The 15,704-nt window shown below is 45.5% G+C and overlaps 1 protein-coding gene across 1 annotated transcript; it reads right to left on the reverse strand.

The window, feature by feature from the left end:
* Nucleotides 1-3,456: 3,456 nt before the first annotated feature.
* On the reverse strand, nucleotides 3,457-14,055 carry ism1 (isthmin 1). The gene is made up of 6 exons (XM_085428553.1): nucleotides 12,725-14,055; nucleotides 7,490-7,705; nucleotides 6,401-6,662; nucleotides 4,854-4,997; nucleotides 4,619-4,708; nucleotides 3,457-4,312 (listed from the first exon to the last, which is right to left on the reverse strand). Exons 1-6 carry the CDS (start codon nucleotides 12,860-12,862, stop codon nucleotides 3,795-3,797), a joined length of 1,368 nt encoding a protein of 455 aa, XP_085284679.1. The 5' UTR covers nucleotides 12,863-14,055; the 3' UTR covers nucleotides 3,457-3,794.
* Between the last annotated feature and the right edge of the window lie 1,649 nt (nucleotides 14,056-15,704).

A 15,704-nucleotide genomic window follows, 5' to 3' on the forward strand; every position in this document is an offset into this window, starting at 1 on the left:
AAAGCTAATCTGTGTTGCCGGGAGACCCTCTGCCCCATTCAGCTCCAAACCTTCGCCTTCAAACATCATCCCTCTTCGTCCTGAATCCCCTTAGCTTTGAAAAAGGATCCTGGGTCTTTAAAAAGTGGACCGTGATCCTGAGCCATTCAAGGTGTATCCAGTGCCTCGCGCTCAGCAAGGCTCTTAAATGCAAAACAGACGGTGGAGCAAATAAAGATCAAAGGCAGCAGCCTTGCCTGTCTGGCTTGCTGTCCTCACATGCCAAGCGGTGCTGTCACAGTGAGTCATGGCCTTGCAGCTTCCGTGCTCATGCTGACTCCCCTCCTTCACCACCTCAGGGACACCATCCCGTCAACACCGCTTTTGCTACTTTGTGCCAGTGTCTAACATCAACACGTATTCACAGAGGGGGTTGAAACCAGGCAGTGCACGTGGCTCCCTTAGAAACGAGCCACGGTTTCAATAGTTCTGCAATAGTTTTACTCACTGAGACCTCACAGCTTTTATTTCCCTTGTTTCCTATATTGATTTCAAAGATGTTGTGTGTGGTACTTGCATTATTATTATTTCTTTGTTAAGATCCGATTGATTTAAAATGAACTCTGTCTTTTCAAATACTCTACGTTTGCTGTTTTTTTAAAAATGTATTTATTGTCTCATATCATTTTTTTTGTTTGTTTAAATTGTGCATCTCTTAAAAAATCAGTTCTGCAAAGTTGTGATCAGTGCACAGTTAAAACCAGCAGATCTTCAAGTGGACCAGACTTTGCCAGTACAGAGCTTGTATGTCTTTAAGGCACTTCCAGTGTCATCTCTGTAACTGGAAGACCGTACTCCATGTATGTTTTGTAGAAGGTGTCTGTGGGATGGACACGTGCATGTGGATTTACTTTTGACCTATAGAGGGAATGAGACAAGAGCAGGTGTCACAAAATGTGTGTTCATGAAGTTGCTCTGTCATCGTTCTGCCTCAGATGCTATAGCCGAGGATCATGCCCTCTCAGCAATGTCATCGCAGCAGGGGTTGAGCAAGGCACCGTTCTCAGAAGTTCCATATCTGCTCGACCTGTTTGTTCAGCTGTACGAGCAGGCACTTACGCCCCTATGCCCCCATGACCCACTCCCTCCTGTGTCGCTGTGCCACAGATGAGAGCCTGTGACGGGCAGAGTGCCAACGGCCCGTCCTGTGTTACAAGCGGAGCATTGCTGGCGAAGGTTGGGGTTGGGAGGTGGAGGGAAGGTGGCTGCTAGATAAGCAAACGCCTGATCCAGGTCAGCTATTCCAGATTAGAAGACGAAAGACTAACCTTTTAATTAAGTTTGCCGTGCAATTAGAGCCCTGCGGTATTGTGGCCCAGACACTTCCTGCATTGTGCTACACCACCCATAAAGTAGCAGAGCTAAGGCGGCGAGTGAAGGAAAGTGAGAGAGAGAAAGAGAGAGGCTAAAAATGGCCCCACCACATCTGCACCACACCACAAAACAAAGAGATGCCCAATTGCCACCATATAACCGGGCTCTTTAACTCCCAAAGCATGGCAAACAAACCACCTGAACTTGTCTTAATGTGAACCATTTCTAGGAAAAAACCCACAGCAGAACACCTAAAGCTTATCTTGATGTACTACGTGAACCCATCCAAGTTTCCACTGCTTTCTTCTTTCTTTCTTTTTTGTTTTGTTTTTTACTCCCGCAGTTCGCTGAGAACTCCCAGAGCCGACCCTGTCAAACTTGGTCTAAAATTGTTTAAGTACATTGGACGTGATTTCCTTCTCATAACAAAAATAGAGACAAAATCCCAACAATCATATCTTGGTGATGCTTAATGAGCCCTTTCGGATCCTTGACAATATACCACTAATATGGTGCTTTGCGTCCTTTGAAACATACCAGAGTAGACTCGTGGAAATAGTAACACAAAAGCGAGGCCTCGCTGACACCCTACGGTCAGCACAGTTTATACATTTTCATGCCAGTTACTCTCACAACACTCAATCTGCTACGCGGGCCAAAATTGTGCCTTGTGTTCGCGGGGGAGGGGAGACAAAACGAGAGATGAAAAATGAGTCGGGTGTACGAGTAATCGCCTGCTCTGGAGACAAGTGGAGCCTGTCTGGAGAAGAGATACTGGGTTAAGGTGGGGTTGGAGGTATGTCATCAATTTGAGCTTGGCACTAATGGTTCAAAATAAAGACGAACACCCCGCTTTGATCTTCGTGGCCTGTTCACTAGACCTGCTGCTAAAGATAACGATCCATGCAGGTTACTGTAATCTTAGCCTTAAACCGCTCAGGAGGAGGACAGGAGAACAGGGGAAGAATATCTACATTTTAATGGAATGTAATTTGCAGAGAGTATTTGAAGGTGGGCTGCTGATAAAGCATCGTGTTTGAGGAAAAACAAGACGAAAAAGGCGTGCGGAGAAAATTTCTACGAATAGTGGGAGAAGAAAAAAAACTAGGCGTTTGCGAGTTGTGCCTGAGGGGTGTGGAACGTGCTGGGGCCTGCTGCATTATAAAGACAAGCCCTACACCCAGCCAGCTGTGCTGCACACAAAACTGCAGGAATGAGGGCACCATGAATGGCTTTCACTGTGTGACAATGACTGCAGCATTCAGTGGAAAGGCAACGGTCAGGGGTCTCAGCTGCAGAGATGCAGCACCGAGTGTGTGTGTCTGTGTGCGTGTGTACACTGAGAAATTACCCAGGAATGTGAGGATACATGCCAAAGACAAAGAATTTGCATTCTCCTCGCCCTCTGAAGAAATATCACAATCCCATCAAAAAGCCTGTCCCGACAGCCACACTGGATAGAACTAATTAAAGTCTTGTGATCGGCTAAAGATGCTTTTTCTTTTCCCGCTGATGCCAAGGGAGAACTGTTAGGACTGTGTGATATGGCTTGAAATTTCAATTTTCTATCATCTTACACATTCACTGGCTTTAAAAAAATTTATTTATAGATTTATATCTCAAAATAACAAAAAAAGAAACATTGTCGCGTACAGTTCACACATTCTTTCTGCTCTATTTAACCCTAACTTGAGACATGGATACGCACCCTGATGGCGAAGCATGAGCCAGAGAGGAATCTCAACTTTGGCCACAGACGCTCGACTTAAACTCAGCTACGACTTAATAAATACTTTACAAAAATAATGCAGGCTTTTTTTTTTTACAATGAAGATCTGCCTCAGAGACACACAGTTAAATTACGGGGGGGTAAATGAATGAAAATGAAAACGTGTGCATGCTAAATAAACAATCAAGCGTACAAAAAAACCTGGATAACTGTGAATGACAAAGTTAAGGGAAACTGGGTAACACATTCCTGAGGGAGGTGTCGTTATTCTATTACCACAGGTCTCTCCGATCCGAACGAGCCACACGCACACAATCGACACGGGCACGATAACAATAACAGTTCTACAATGACAGTTTTCCCTTTTAAGAATATGAAGTCAGTCCTCCCTTTAGTAACCAAATCTCGAGTTACAATTGGCAACATAATTACTGACAAAATTTCATTTTCATTTATTAAAAGTGTAAAAACCAAATAAAAAAATAATCAGATAAAAAAGACTTTCACGCCTGGTTGTGATGATGTTGAGAGAAGTTCCTTGTGAGAAAAAACAGGTTCTGACTCTGTTAGAATTCTTTGTGGTTCAATAAGAGCAGTATGTCTGTCCTCAGAGCCTAAAAGTTCATGTGTTAATTGACCTAAAACAGAATTAAAAAGGGTTTCAGCGCCATTTCTGAGGTTTAGCTGGATATATGGGCAGTGTTTTTGCGGGCTAGAATTCCCTTGCCTCTTCAAACTGTTTGTAATAGTCCTCATCCTGAGGGTTTTCTGGACACGTCTGCCCATTGTTTGGTGGCCTTGCCTGGTTGTAGCGGCTCCAGTCACCTTTGCAGATGATCCAAGGCAGGATGTCCACCTTGTAGTGAAGGTCGGCAGAGAACTCGGTGCTGATTAGATTGGGTGTGCCGGCTCCTTTGCCGCGGGTGATGAGCTTCATGTTGTCGTCGTAGCAGCAGTGCTGCGCAGCCAGCGTGGTGGATTCAAGGGTCAGCATGGAGCGGATGCAGTAACGAGCCGTCGGCTTGTAGATCTCCAGCTTCTCTTTGGGACCGCTGGCGTCTTTCCAGCGGAAATTTCTGCGCGTGGGGGCGTCGTATACGTCCGCCGTGCTGTAAGCCACCTCGGTCGGGTAAGAGCAAGGGCAGCTGGGAAGGTCGTTTGCCACCTTGGTCATGTATTTCTTCAAGAAATCACTCTTGCAGTTCATCCAGCGCTCACAACTGTCTGTGTCTGGAAGAAATCAGGACACAATTTCTAACACTTTCCAACTGCAGAGGATGAAACCAGAAGTGAGATGTTTAAAATCAAGGTGTGCTCGCTGAGTTTAGTAAGAACAGAAAGCAAAGAGGGAGTGGGCAGCTGCATGCTGTGCTCTTCCTGTCCTGTTGCACAGTAATGGAGCACAGCATGAGCATGAGGAATGCTGAGAGTGTGCAGGAGCACTGCTGCCAGATGGAAGAAAAATACCTTTGATAGAGTAAGAACATCTGAATGAAGGATAGTGTGGAGTAACACATGAGGAGGCAAAAATCTTACCAACTCCAAAGAGCTCTGTGGCATTGAACTCATCTGTTCCAGCTAACAGGCTCACTTCAGTAGCTGCCGTCCTGAAGGCATCTTCAATACCTTCAGAGAGATGAAAGTACAGTGAAAGCTGGATCAAAAGATGAAAGACCACTAAATCAACACATGGACATACATACCATGTGTCCTTACTATGAATAATGTATTTAGTGATGTGGGTTTTTGTCTGCTATTGATAAGATTTTACCTGGGCAGTTAGGCATGTCGCAAGTTCTGGACTCGGTGGCTGTGCAGGCATAACCGCATGACCTCGTTCTCTTCTGGTTTCCGTTTCCACAAGTGACACTGCACGCTGACCAGCTACTCCAGTCCCCCTCTCCATCCATGTAGTCTTGGATCAGAGAGAAAGAAAGAAACATCCTCAGCCCTGTTGCAGGCCATATGCTGAACTTACATCAGTCTAGCCTGGACAGTTTTGGATACGGGCAAGTGAGGGGGTTCGCTCTATAGTGTGCTCCTCAAAGCACATACAACATACGCTCATCTATCCACATGCACGTGCTCTCTGTGCTGATGCAAAATTATTGTGTCAATGTGCAATTTCAGTGAGCCAGTTAAAGCATTTTGGAAATTCCATAAAAAGCTTCTGTGCATCCAGGAGACAATTTAAAAATCAACGTTTTCTTTGCTACCTAAGCATCCCAGGCACAAAAGCACCGGATGCCACTGAGCTGCTCTGTCTGTGATATATTAGTTTGAAAATGGGAAGTGAAATGGGAAGAAATTATTGTTTAAGTTCAATTATCATTGAGCCCATCACCGTTATGCACATAATGTGGGCATTTTGAGGTGGAAGTATTTCTGGCTTGGTTCCAACCTTCCTATAGGCCCCCCGCTGCCATCTGCCCCTCATTATGAGCTTTTTTTGTATGAATACAGGCCAGATAGGCTTCTTCTACTGCTGCCCTTTCTCCCCTTTTAAAGCATATTACAGAGCTGGGTGCCAACACTAACCAGAAATCAAGGAAAAAAATAGATAATAACCTGTGCTGAGACCACAGATGAGACGATTGAGTGGATGATCCTCACTGCCTGTCCACAATTATGCTTATAAAGTTTAAAGCCGAGACAGTAATGATGATAAAATATTCCCTCGTCCATTTGTGTGGTATGAAATGACCGACGAATGAGATCTGACCACAGCGATAAGCCAGAAACATTAATCGCGGGCTTTGGTTTTACAAAAAAACAAAAAACATTATATCTCTGGCAGCCTAATCACTGTAGTGCAAGTGAATAAAATGAGATTTTCCACAGCACACGCATTCCTGTTCAACCACGTTGGTTTGGGCATGCTACAACACGGGCCGGACGCATACTGCCTGACAGCGAGCGTAAATCCTTCACCGGCAGATTTATCTGTGGGGTTACTTTGGGAGAGTCTTGCGAGGACGGTGTGGCGACTTTAACGGCGCCTCTGGCCCGGCTCCTGCTCCCGAACTTTGATGTAGCGAGGCGTTCAAACCGTGTCACATAGCGAGCTCCACAACACAGAGGAATCCATCTCATAAAAGAGTGTTAAAGGCTTCAATCAAGGGCTCCCAAAGGCTCGCCTGGGATGACTGCACTTATTATGGTGACAGCTTAAATCAGCAAATCTGCAAATTACAGATTCCACGTCAGACGACAGCCATGTGTTGAAACGCCGAGGACTGGTGCTCGAATAAGACGCGGCCAAATATTGTGCAGCGTGCGTAAATTTCCCTGTAAACACACACACACTGTAATCCTCACCATATTCCGTTTGAGCTTTGCTTCCCCTCCTGTCCCAATCTGCCGGTGGCCTGAGGAAGTTGCTGTCCTCTGTGTTGCTCCCATAAGAGCGCTCATTCTCCTCTGTTTGATGAGTGGAGGAAGACGAGGAGTAGGAGGACGACGACGAAGTGTGAGGCCACCAGTTCCTCCAGTTTGGCGAAGCCCAGTTGGGCTTGGTTTCCTTTCGGAGGCCTTTCTCTGGTTCATGGCCCTCTAGTCCATCCACCACTTCAATGGTCACCTGCATTAAGAGAAGTCGACTCAAAGTCAGTAAGAATTGAAGAATTGAACTATCGATGGTGGCACTTCCTGGTACCCCGACACACAGAGTTACCCACTCCCTGTTTTCTGTCCTCACACATGTGCCTCCCAGATGAGGGGGGAACTCTACCCCTGCCCCGCAGTCACCCTCCCACCTCTCGGGCTCTCTCCACCTAAACACAAAGTTCAAAGGGCGATTCAGCCTCCTCCAGACCATGAAAGCCAGATGAATCTCAGGATCAAAGACACCCCCCCACCCGACCCCCCCTTCTCCCATAGCCTCACGCCCTTGCTCAATTGGTTGCTCTGCTCTCTTCCCACATCTTGAGATGTTAATACACTTTGTTCGTGCTCAGATCTGGCAGCGATGCCCTCAGAAATGGAAAGACCCCCTTGCTAGATTAGACAGGAGAATGATTTAAACATGGCAGCGGTTACTCGACCATCTGCATCACTGAGGGACTTATGGGCAAGGGTCTGCCGCACATTTACATAAGCTGCTGTCTGTCTCCCATCACACGGGTTAGCAGTGAAGCATTGCCGGTTAGCATCTGCTTTTCAGCTGTCATTATGATCGACGTGAGACTTCACCGTGTCTCTTCAGCTTTGCTGCGAGCCAGGAAGTGTGAAAAGGGACAAGGGGGGCAAAAGGAAGGAGGAAAGGCGACAGAAGGGGGTTAACGACGTGCGCCAAACTATCCTCCTTCTTCCTGTTTGATCTTCCTGTCCTGTGTGCTTGAGTAGTCTTGTCTTAAGCGGCAAAAAGCGGCAAAGCATGCTGGCAGATGGGGAAACACGTGCGTTTACCTGAATGTTGGGATTCTGTCCGTTGATGTCAGCTTTGGAGAGGTCGGGGAAGTTGTGCAGATCTAGGAGGAAAGCGCCGGGGCCGTCCTTGTGTACGCTGCCGCCCTGTGCCCAGGGGAGGGTTGCAGGCCGATGGGCCAGTCGGTGTTCTGGACCAGACCGTCGGTCTTGAGGGGCCAGCTGGGCTGAGGAGCTGCTTTTTGCATTTATGTTGTTCTGTTGAAGACAGAAAGGAGGGAAATGTTAATTTGTCATCACTTCTTTAAAAAATCGAATTGGTTTGGTTTGGCTGTAAAAACTAAGTAGCCCTATATGTAAGAAATCCAGGGTTTGCACACTCAGCAACATTAAGATTGATCTCTCGTGTTGACAGAGGTTCACTCAACCATGACCTCTGTCATAAATCCTGCAGACAGTGGACTACTGGGAGCCCAGAAAGAAGGAGCCACTGGGATAAACATTCTGTGTGTCTGCCTGCTTAAACCAAAATATAATCTGTCAAGAACTTGCATTCAGAGCCAATGTCACAGCTAGACTGTATATTTTTCCATTTTTAACTGACAGAGTATACTTCTGCTTTACCATAGAAATATAACGTAGACATATATAGCATGTGCTGATGGTGGCTGGGAGAAAAGAGCCATGTAGGACCTATGGTTTTCCTGCTTTGGGGCTACACAGAGAAACCTAAGCAAACATTGCAAAAATAATTACATCTGCCATCTTGTAGGCAGAAAAACATTTGGTGCACTGACAGGAGTGTTGTAAATTCATCCCAGAAGGACACTTGAGGCGTTTGTCCCCTATCAGGTATGCACAGAAGGAGCAATTGGACAGCCGTAAGCAGTCGGCAATCATCCCCGTTGTGGGGTGGCAGAAAATAAGATCAAAAAAAGCCATCAATCACGCTCCTTGTTTTCTTTTTTCACGTCCCATTTCTTCCTGCCTAGTGTTTTTGTGGCCAGGCTGAAGCCTGAGAATATGGCAGCGGCGCTGTACGGTTGCGGTGGCCAGTCACAGACAAAGTGTCAGTTCAGCCACATTGTGGTGGGTATAAAAGCCCCCAGTGGAGCTGTTTGTGTCCAGCCAAGGTGCACTCCGGGGCAATATAGGCGCTGTAAATGGAACGGCACAGCAAGGGAGGAAGGATTATAAATGTAACTTGTATTCAAGCGAGGCGGCTGCACAGAAAGACTTCCACATCCACTGAGCACTGCGTTCCTTAGTTCAAAACCAGATGGAGATAATGTGATAATGGATTTCAAAGAATTTTAAAACGTTCAAATCCCATCTCTTAATTTGAGCGATTGCTTTAATTACAACGATTATACCGCTGGCCATAACTTTGAGAAAGAAGAGCAGATGCATCTAAATTGTTGCTTTGAACCACACACACAAAAAAAAGGTTATAACTTACATATGACGACAAGGTTTTAATGACAATTTATGTCCATAATTGTAAAATTTGACATTCTGAAAAAGGAGATTCCAGCTAAAAACCACAGACGTCTTCACAACCAGCCAATTACGGCAGAGAGCTCAGTACTGGAAAACATCATTCCAGCAGCGTCGGCTATCGACCCTTTATGCGAACATCACAGGGCTCTCTTTGGATGTATCACAAGTACTTGGACTTTGAGATGCCCATGTGATAACCCTGCCTTTCAAGTTCCCAGTCTTCAGATTTCAGTGGCTGTAATTGAGCCCCGCTGAGGGAGGAGGAGGAGGAGGAGGGAACGAGGGGGGGGGCAGCCCTGAATGCAACACTCACAGCTTCAGTCCACTGTGTAAATGCAAGCACACATCTGTAAACAAATTAAACAGGTGTGGTTGATCTTATCTGGGAGGCCACCTCTTTTTTTATACAAATGCTACGAAAAGTTACTTTTTTGCCGTTTCCCTACAACTCATCGTTTATGGAAACTTATCCAAAGACTCTAAGACGATTAATCAAAGCACAAAAATGACTTTTCCCCACGTGTTTGTCTTGCAAAAGAAAGCATGGAGGTAGAAATCTTTTTTTTTAACCATGAAAACCCAGTCGCAGTGTTTACAAAGAGATTATTCCTCAATTATGCCATCTAGTCATATCAGAATCTTCTGTTGTTTCATATTATGGGTATTTACAGACTTATTATTTAGTCTTGACACAAATATGAATACTTTACAGTCAAGCTTTAACATGTTCTCCATTATGCTGGAGTCACTGCTGCTCAGTGTTGAAGCTTGCTGAGCTGCAACTCGATTGTAAACACAGAGTTTGGCAGCTAATAGGCAAATATTGGTAGTTTATCAGCACTAATTCCACCTAATCTATGGCTTAAACATTAATTATATTGCAAACAAGGGGGGGGGGAAGCACTATATTACAGAACTTTTTTCCATTTTTTTCCATTTCAAACTGAAATAAATGTGAACTATTGTGCTGCACTAAAAATAAAAGCAGTCATTTACTATCAAATTGTATTCAGTAAATTTTCCACTGTATCCATTTGCAGTAAGAGCCATCTTAAAGATAGTTTCCAGACTAGATCATTTAAAGATTGTTGCTCAAATGTCACAGAAAATGGAAGGAGAGCTTTTGCTTTGCTGTGATGGCAAATTGTGTCTCTGTACATGTGGTAGACCTGCAGTAGATTAAAAACTGAGCTAGGATCACATACAGAAGTTAAAAACGTGGAATTCCCAGCCTGTAGATACTTCACTTCAACATCTCTGTTATTTACAAATCACTTGGTCTTATCGTTTCTCTCTCTGCCACCAAAGACCAAAGAAACATTTACTTTTTCTGGCCGTCCTCACAAAGTTGCAGCCGTCAGCTTGACTTAATAATTCATGTTGTTTCATGCTTTCCTTTTGCCTTTGAACAGCCGGCTTCTCGCTTTCCTTGGTGCCACGAGCAGAGATGATGGTTTTCTGACTGCCATTGAGCATTGAACAGCATTCTGACATCATCGGTCACCAATATAAGCTGCTTTTTGTCGCTCTAGATTTCCGTGTTATGAGCTCGGCAGTGTTGAAGGACAAGTCATGAAATGTTACACCCCCAAATTATTGATTTTATGTTTTTTTCCCTACTTGCCACTCCAAGAATGTGCTTTTTTTCTACGTCTAACTTTGCTCTCATACAGTAACAGTACACAGAAAAAACTCATTTGAATGTTAAAAAAATCAGCAGTGTTCCCGATCACTCATCTGAGATCCGCCTCGACAAAGTAAAATGCTTTAATTTGAAGATCAAAAGTCACACACAAGTCTTTGGTTCATCTGGGGGGCCTCCCAGGATGCCCCCACCACCACCCCACCCCAAAAAAAGCCATTAATGAACACTTGCACACACAAGCCACCCCCTTTACATCCTCACAGTATCTCTTCTTCTTGTCCCGCTTCCCCCTTTTTCACTTTGTGAGGGCTGCTTAAAGGGGCATGACTCTATTTTCAATTGGGAGCAACTCAGGGGTCCTTCCCCCTGGGAAGCTGGCAGGAAATGAAGGCCGTCCACATTGTGCCAGATGCTTTTCAACACTACGCTTCTGTAGGTGGAAGAGAAAATCATCCTTTCCCTAGTCACATGGCGTACCCAAATGTTTGCTTACATGAAGAAACGGTGAAGATACAAGCCATGGAGGACCTCTTGAAAAGAAAAGCACAATTTCATAAAATCTGACTGCATGCATTTTCATTTTTAAATTTAACTGATTTCCCGCAGCCACAGAGGCCTTCCTGCTCCAGCGATGATAATAAGCCTCAGACAAAAGAGTTTTCTCTTTCCACTTCAGGTGCATGGAGCTGCATCCTGACAATTGTTCTTCTGTGAATGGCACTTTAAATATGACACCTCGGGATGACAATACACCCCTTGGGCTGTGACAAGCACGGCTGAAAGATGACATCACGGTCTTCAGCGGAGGGTCAGTGAAGCGTATCTGCAGTTAGTCGCAGCGTTCGTGAGCAAAGAAAATTTACAAAAAAGAAACCTCAAGGCTCGTCTGGCTTCTTCTCCCTTGTAAATCTGGACGAATGTCAAACGGGATCCTGAAGCTGGGATATAAGTTGGCATGAATGAAGTTTATTTATTTATTTTTACTGCGATTCAGCTGGAGAAACTCCCTGCTACTCCTCATCCGATCCAGCATTTGGCCATGTGACAAATATTCAATAAATTCCTGGAATATTTCCTCAGCTTTGCATGGCCTTATATCCCACACAACACGGGCTTGTTTGGCATATACGCGGGTGTCACAACGATGGCAGTGATCTGGTGAAGTAAAAATTCTTTCCATTCATTTCCCCTAAGCCCCATTAAAGCATTTACACAGGGATACCATTCCAGTAGGCATAAATACCCATTTATCACCAGGAGAAGAACAAAGTATTTCAGTAGCATGCTAAATATACATCAAAAAGCAGCTGAAGGATGCTTAACACTCTCTAAAAAAGCCTGTTGATCCCAGACCCGTCTTAACCCGCAGGTCAGGATTTGGGGCTCTGCTGGAGACTGTGCGCTTTATGCTTTATGTTAAAATGGGCAGTTAAAACCATTAAACCTGCCTTAAGTGCTGTCGTGTTGACAAATGTCTCCTCCAGTGAACTTTTGTTGGGACGCCTTCTAAAGTGGACCATAAGCTTTTAGCAAAACTGTCTTTTGACCATAGTGTCTTGAGATTTCCAAACTTTACAGTCTTGCTTACACTAGATTACACCAGATTTAAAAAGTGAAGTTTAAGGTTTGACCTGAAGCGGGTAAATGTCATGACTTGTCCTGCAAACACACCCTGGGCAGGAAGTGGGCACCTTTAGGGCTTCAGCTCTGACCCCTCTGCCTTATCAAGTGTTGGCCTGGATGACAGTGATGAGCCTGTGATGACAGAGGAGTGCCTGCAGCTAGCATTTAAATCCCCGACAACAGGGAGGTGTGTCTGGTGTGGGGCACTGATCTCTGACCCTGCCTCATCTTCTACCCCTCGGCTGGCTCACCACAGATCCCCGGGGGACATCCCGTGCGTATGTCAATCTCCATTCACTCATAGGACAACCCCCCCAGGTAATGAAGGTTTGTTTTACCTGGGCTGCATAATCATATGAACATTTGATCAGAACCATCTGCGAGTGGACACCCCTCAGATTTCCCAAATTTAGTGTCAAATTTCCCTGAAGATGTCTCCTTATGGAAAAACTAAACTAAACAAAACAAAAAAACAGCAACGAGGCTACTCACAGATTTCCCCCACTCACCTCTGTAAGCGCTGTGCTCTGATCCAGGCTCACAGTTACATTCCCTTGGGGAAGCGGATTGCTCCGCAGCACCGTGATGTGCAAGGTAAGGAGAAGAAGTCCCAGGAGCAAGAGCAGTTCCGCCGCCAGTCGCACCATCCTCTTGACGCGACCGCTCTTTGGAGCCCGCGGTGTGGTCGGAGCTCCGACTCCGCCTCCTCCCGGTGCAGAGACTCCAATCTCCGGATCCGCCGGGGACGAGGAGCCGCAACACCACTTCGAAGCCACTTCGGGAATCACAATTGCAAAAAAATAAAAATAAAAAAATAACAAAGAATGAAGGGAAACGGAGCGGAGGTGGGGCAGCAAAAATAGTTGAGAGAGAGAGAGAAAGAGTTTTTAGTTTGGATCCAGTGTTTTTTCTCTGCAGATGTTTGTATTGTCCTGCGTGAAGGTTGTCCCTCTCACTGAAGGTTCACAAAGTTTGATCTGAAGACAAACGCGGTGAGCCAACGCTGATGTGCCAATCAGTGCGGTGCAGCGAATCCTGCAGGGCCGATCCAGCGTGCAGCATTAACGCTTTCCTTTCTCCGAGCTCGGGAAACTTGCAGCCCCGTGTCTCCCCCACACGCTGAGCCTCATGCTTCAGTTTCCCCAACTTCCACCTCAGCCGCTTTACGCATTTCTCGTCATGTGCGCGCTCCGCGTTAACCGGCGCATTCTCCGGTGAGCCCTAACTTTGGAGGGAATAAAGCAAAGTGCAGGTAGTTTAAAAAGTAGCTCTTCACTGTTCAAACTTCTCGACGGAGTTGTGTCTGCTTCATAAACAGCGCGCATCCATCCCGCGGGCCCCGCAGAAACGGAAGACTCAGGCTCGCGTGCGTCTTAACGAGTCGTAGGCCGCTGGTGGAGAGAAACCGAATCACACTACCGACACACGCTGTACTTGTTGTGCGCTCTTGAGGTGGTTTTATACCAAACGCCCCCGTGCAGGCGCCCTCCCCCCGGTTAACTCTTTCGTCCCTCTGAACCAGTCCTCGCAAAACTGAAATCCGGTGGAGCTTTTCACGTCCACAGCATTCCTGAGAAAGGTGAAAACTGAAACACCCAGAAAGTATATTGGTACCCTCTGCTTTCCGCTGCAGGCGATTTCCAAAAGTGCGCTCTGGTCACCTGATCAAAATATTTAAAACAGAAGTAAATTTTATAAGTTACATTTTCTTAAAGGAGCATGTTTGATATGTGAGATTAATTAATATGACATAATTTCTTATCAAATCAGACAAGCAGGAAACCCCCCACTATGTTTGGACAATGGAGACTTTAAGTATCCACGGTGGTCCTGGGAGGCTCTGTGGTATACGCAAGCGCCTCGCAGCGCAGAGGTAGACACCCAAAGCGGCTCTGCAGGAGGTCTGCACATGTTGGCGTGTGTGCAGCAACAGCAGCAGCAGCCACGTCTCAGATTGTGGAGAAGGTGTTGTAACATCTCACTTAAGCAGGACAAATGGTACATAATGTGATTAGCTGTTGTGAGACTATTTATTGTCCGCTTCAAAGGACAGGCCGCTGTGTCAAATTATGCACCAAGCAGGGCCGCTCGCTGCTTTAACGTGGGTGACAGCTCTGCTTGATCCACTTGGCCCGGAAAAGACCACGCTTTCCGTGTCATCTATCACCTGACGACGACTAACAAGATCCTATTACCTAGCGGTCATAAATGATTTGTAAGCGCCGTAACAGCTAAAATAAGAATCATCCTGACATTGGTTTTCGTGGCACAATTCAACCCGCAGGAGAAAGACGCTTTATTTCTGTGCATGCGTAATCTGGGATCTTGGTGTAGGATAGCGATGAGTTAGAAAAATCCACAGGTCTGGTGAACTGAAGCCTTGAGTTTACCTCTACTGGTGTAGCTGCAGAGTCTCCTGATGCCCGTTTGCACCAGAACGCATCATGGTCATTCCAAAGAAATCTAATGACCAACGTTAGGGAATAAAGAGCAGGTGCTTGAAGAGTTCAACAACTTAAATATTTAATAGAGTACCCCTGACATCATGTATAGAACCCCATGAATATCTGATGAGGCTGAGTTGGGTTTAAAACACACAATAAATGCTTTCAGCTGTCTTCTGCATTATTGCCCCAACCTTGACCTTTTTCATTATTTTCCCTTATATCAGTAGTTTCCAGCCCAGCTCTATTCCAGGCTTCAGTCTTTCTTAGCCCAGGAGAAGCATAGCTGTCCAAAGCGTGCAAGTTCTGTCCTGTTTCACTTCAGATCTCTCGCTCTCTTTTTTAGACTAGAAAAATCTCTGTCTAAATGGAAAACAGAGAGCGGTAAGAATGGCTTGCCTGCTTTGGACACAGTGGTGGACATCAAAGGCGTAGCAGAGGATCCCTCTTCAGAATAGCAGCTACATGCCGTTCCAATAAGTGCAGTGTATTTGGATCTGCAGTTCAAAAGAGGCTGGTGCAGGCAGGCAGGCAGGTCTCTGGGGCCTTGCCACCAGTAGTCTGGCTGCACAGATGTTTTGAATGCCAGCGCAGACCATTTGCCACTTTTGCTGAAGCTGAAGGCAGTTACAAGTGACTGGAAAGAAGCTCGGAAAGACTCGCGCTCCCCACCTTGCCTGGCAGTCAGTGTGTATTACTGAACTCTTGTCAGTTTGCCTCAGGAGCCTGTTTGAACTTGACATTTTTTGGAGTAGATTTTTTTTTTTAAAGTCCATATGTCAGTGACAGCTGTAGCTTTAAAAGTAGGTCGATTGCCAGCATGATTGCTTTTTTATCTAAACAGTCTTTTAAAGATTAGGACACATTTAACTAAAAATGACAGTTTTGTTGCTCATAGCTGTAGGATTTTACAAAAATAAATAAATAAATAAAATAAATTATGCAATCTGCTTCAAGTAAAGTAGAACTTTTCTTTTTTCATGTTTTAGGGCCATGAGTCCGTTGAAATGTATCCTGCAGCAGTCACTGTCATTCAGTTTCTTAA

This window comes from Rhamphochromis longiceps, linkage group LG13, assembly GCF_057381845.1.
Source record: "Rhamphochromis longiceps isolate RC_006_pf linkage group LG13, R_longiceps_female_GT1.1, whole genome shotgun sequence".
In the NCBI taxonomy this organism is placed as follows: domain Eukaryota; kingdom Metazoa; phylum Chordata; class Actinopteri; order Cichliformes; family Cichlidae; genus Rhamphochromis; species Rhamphochromis longiceps.

Excerpts from the sequence above, each read along its gene's own strand:
- ism1 (XM_085428553.1), bottom strand. The coding sequence starts at position 12,862 with ATGGTGCGACTGGCGGCGGAACTGCTCTTGCTCCTGGGACTTCTTCTC. Across the intron at positions 7,706-12,724 it reads AGAGCACAGCGCTTACAGAG|AACAACATAAATGCAAAAAG; the intron begins GTGAGTGGGGGA and ends TGTCTTCAACAG. Across the intron at positions 4,313-4,618 it reads CACAGAGCTCTTTGGAGTTG|ACACAGACAGTTGTGAGCGC; the intron begins GTAAGATTTTTG and ends GATTTCTTCCAG.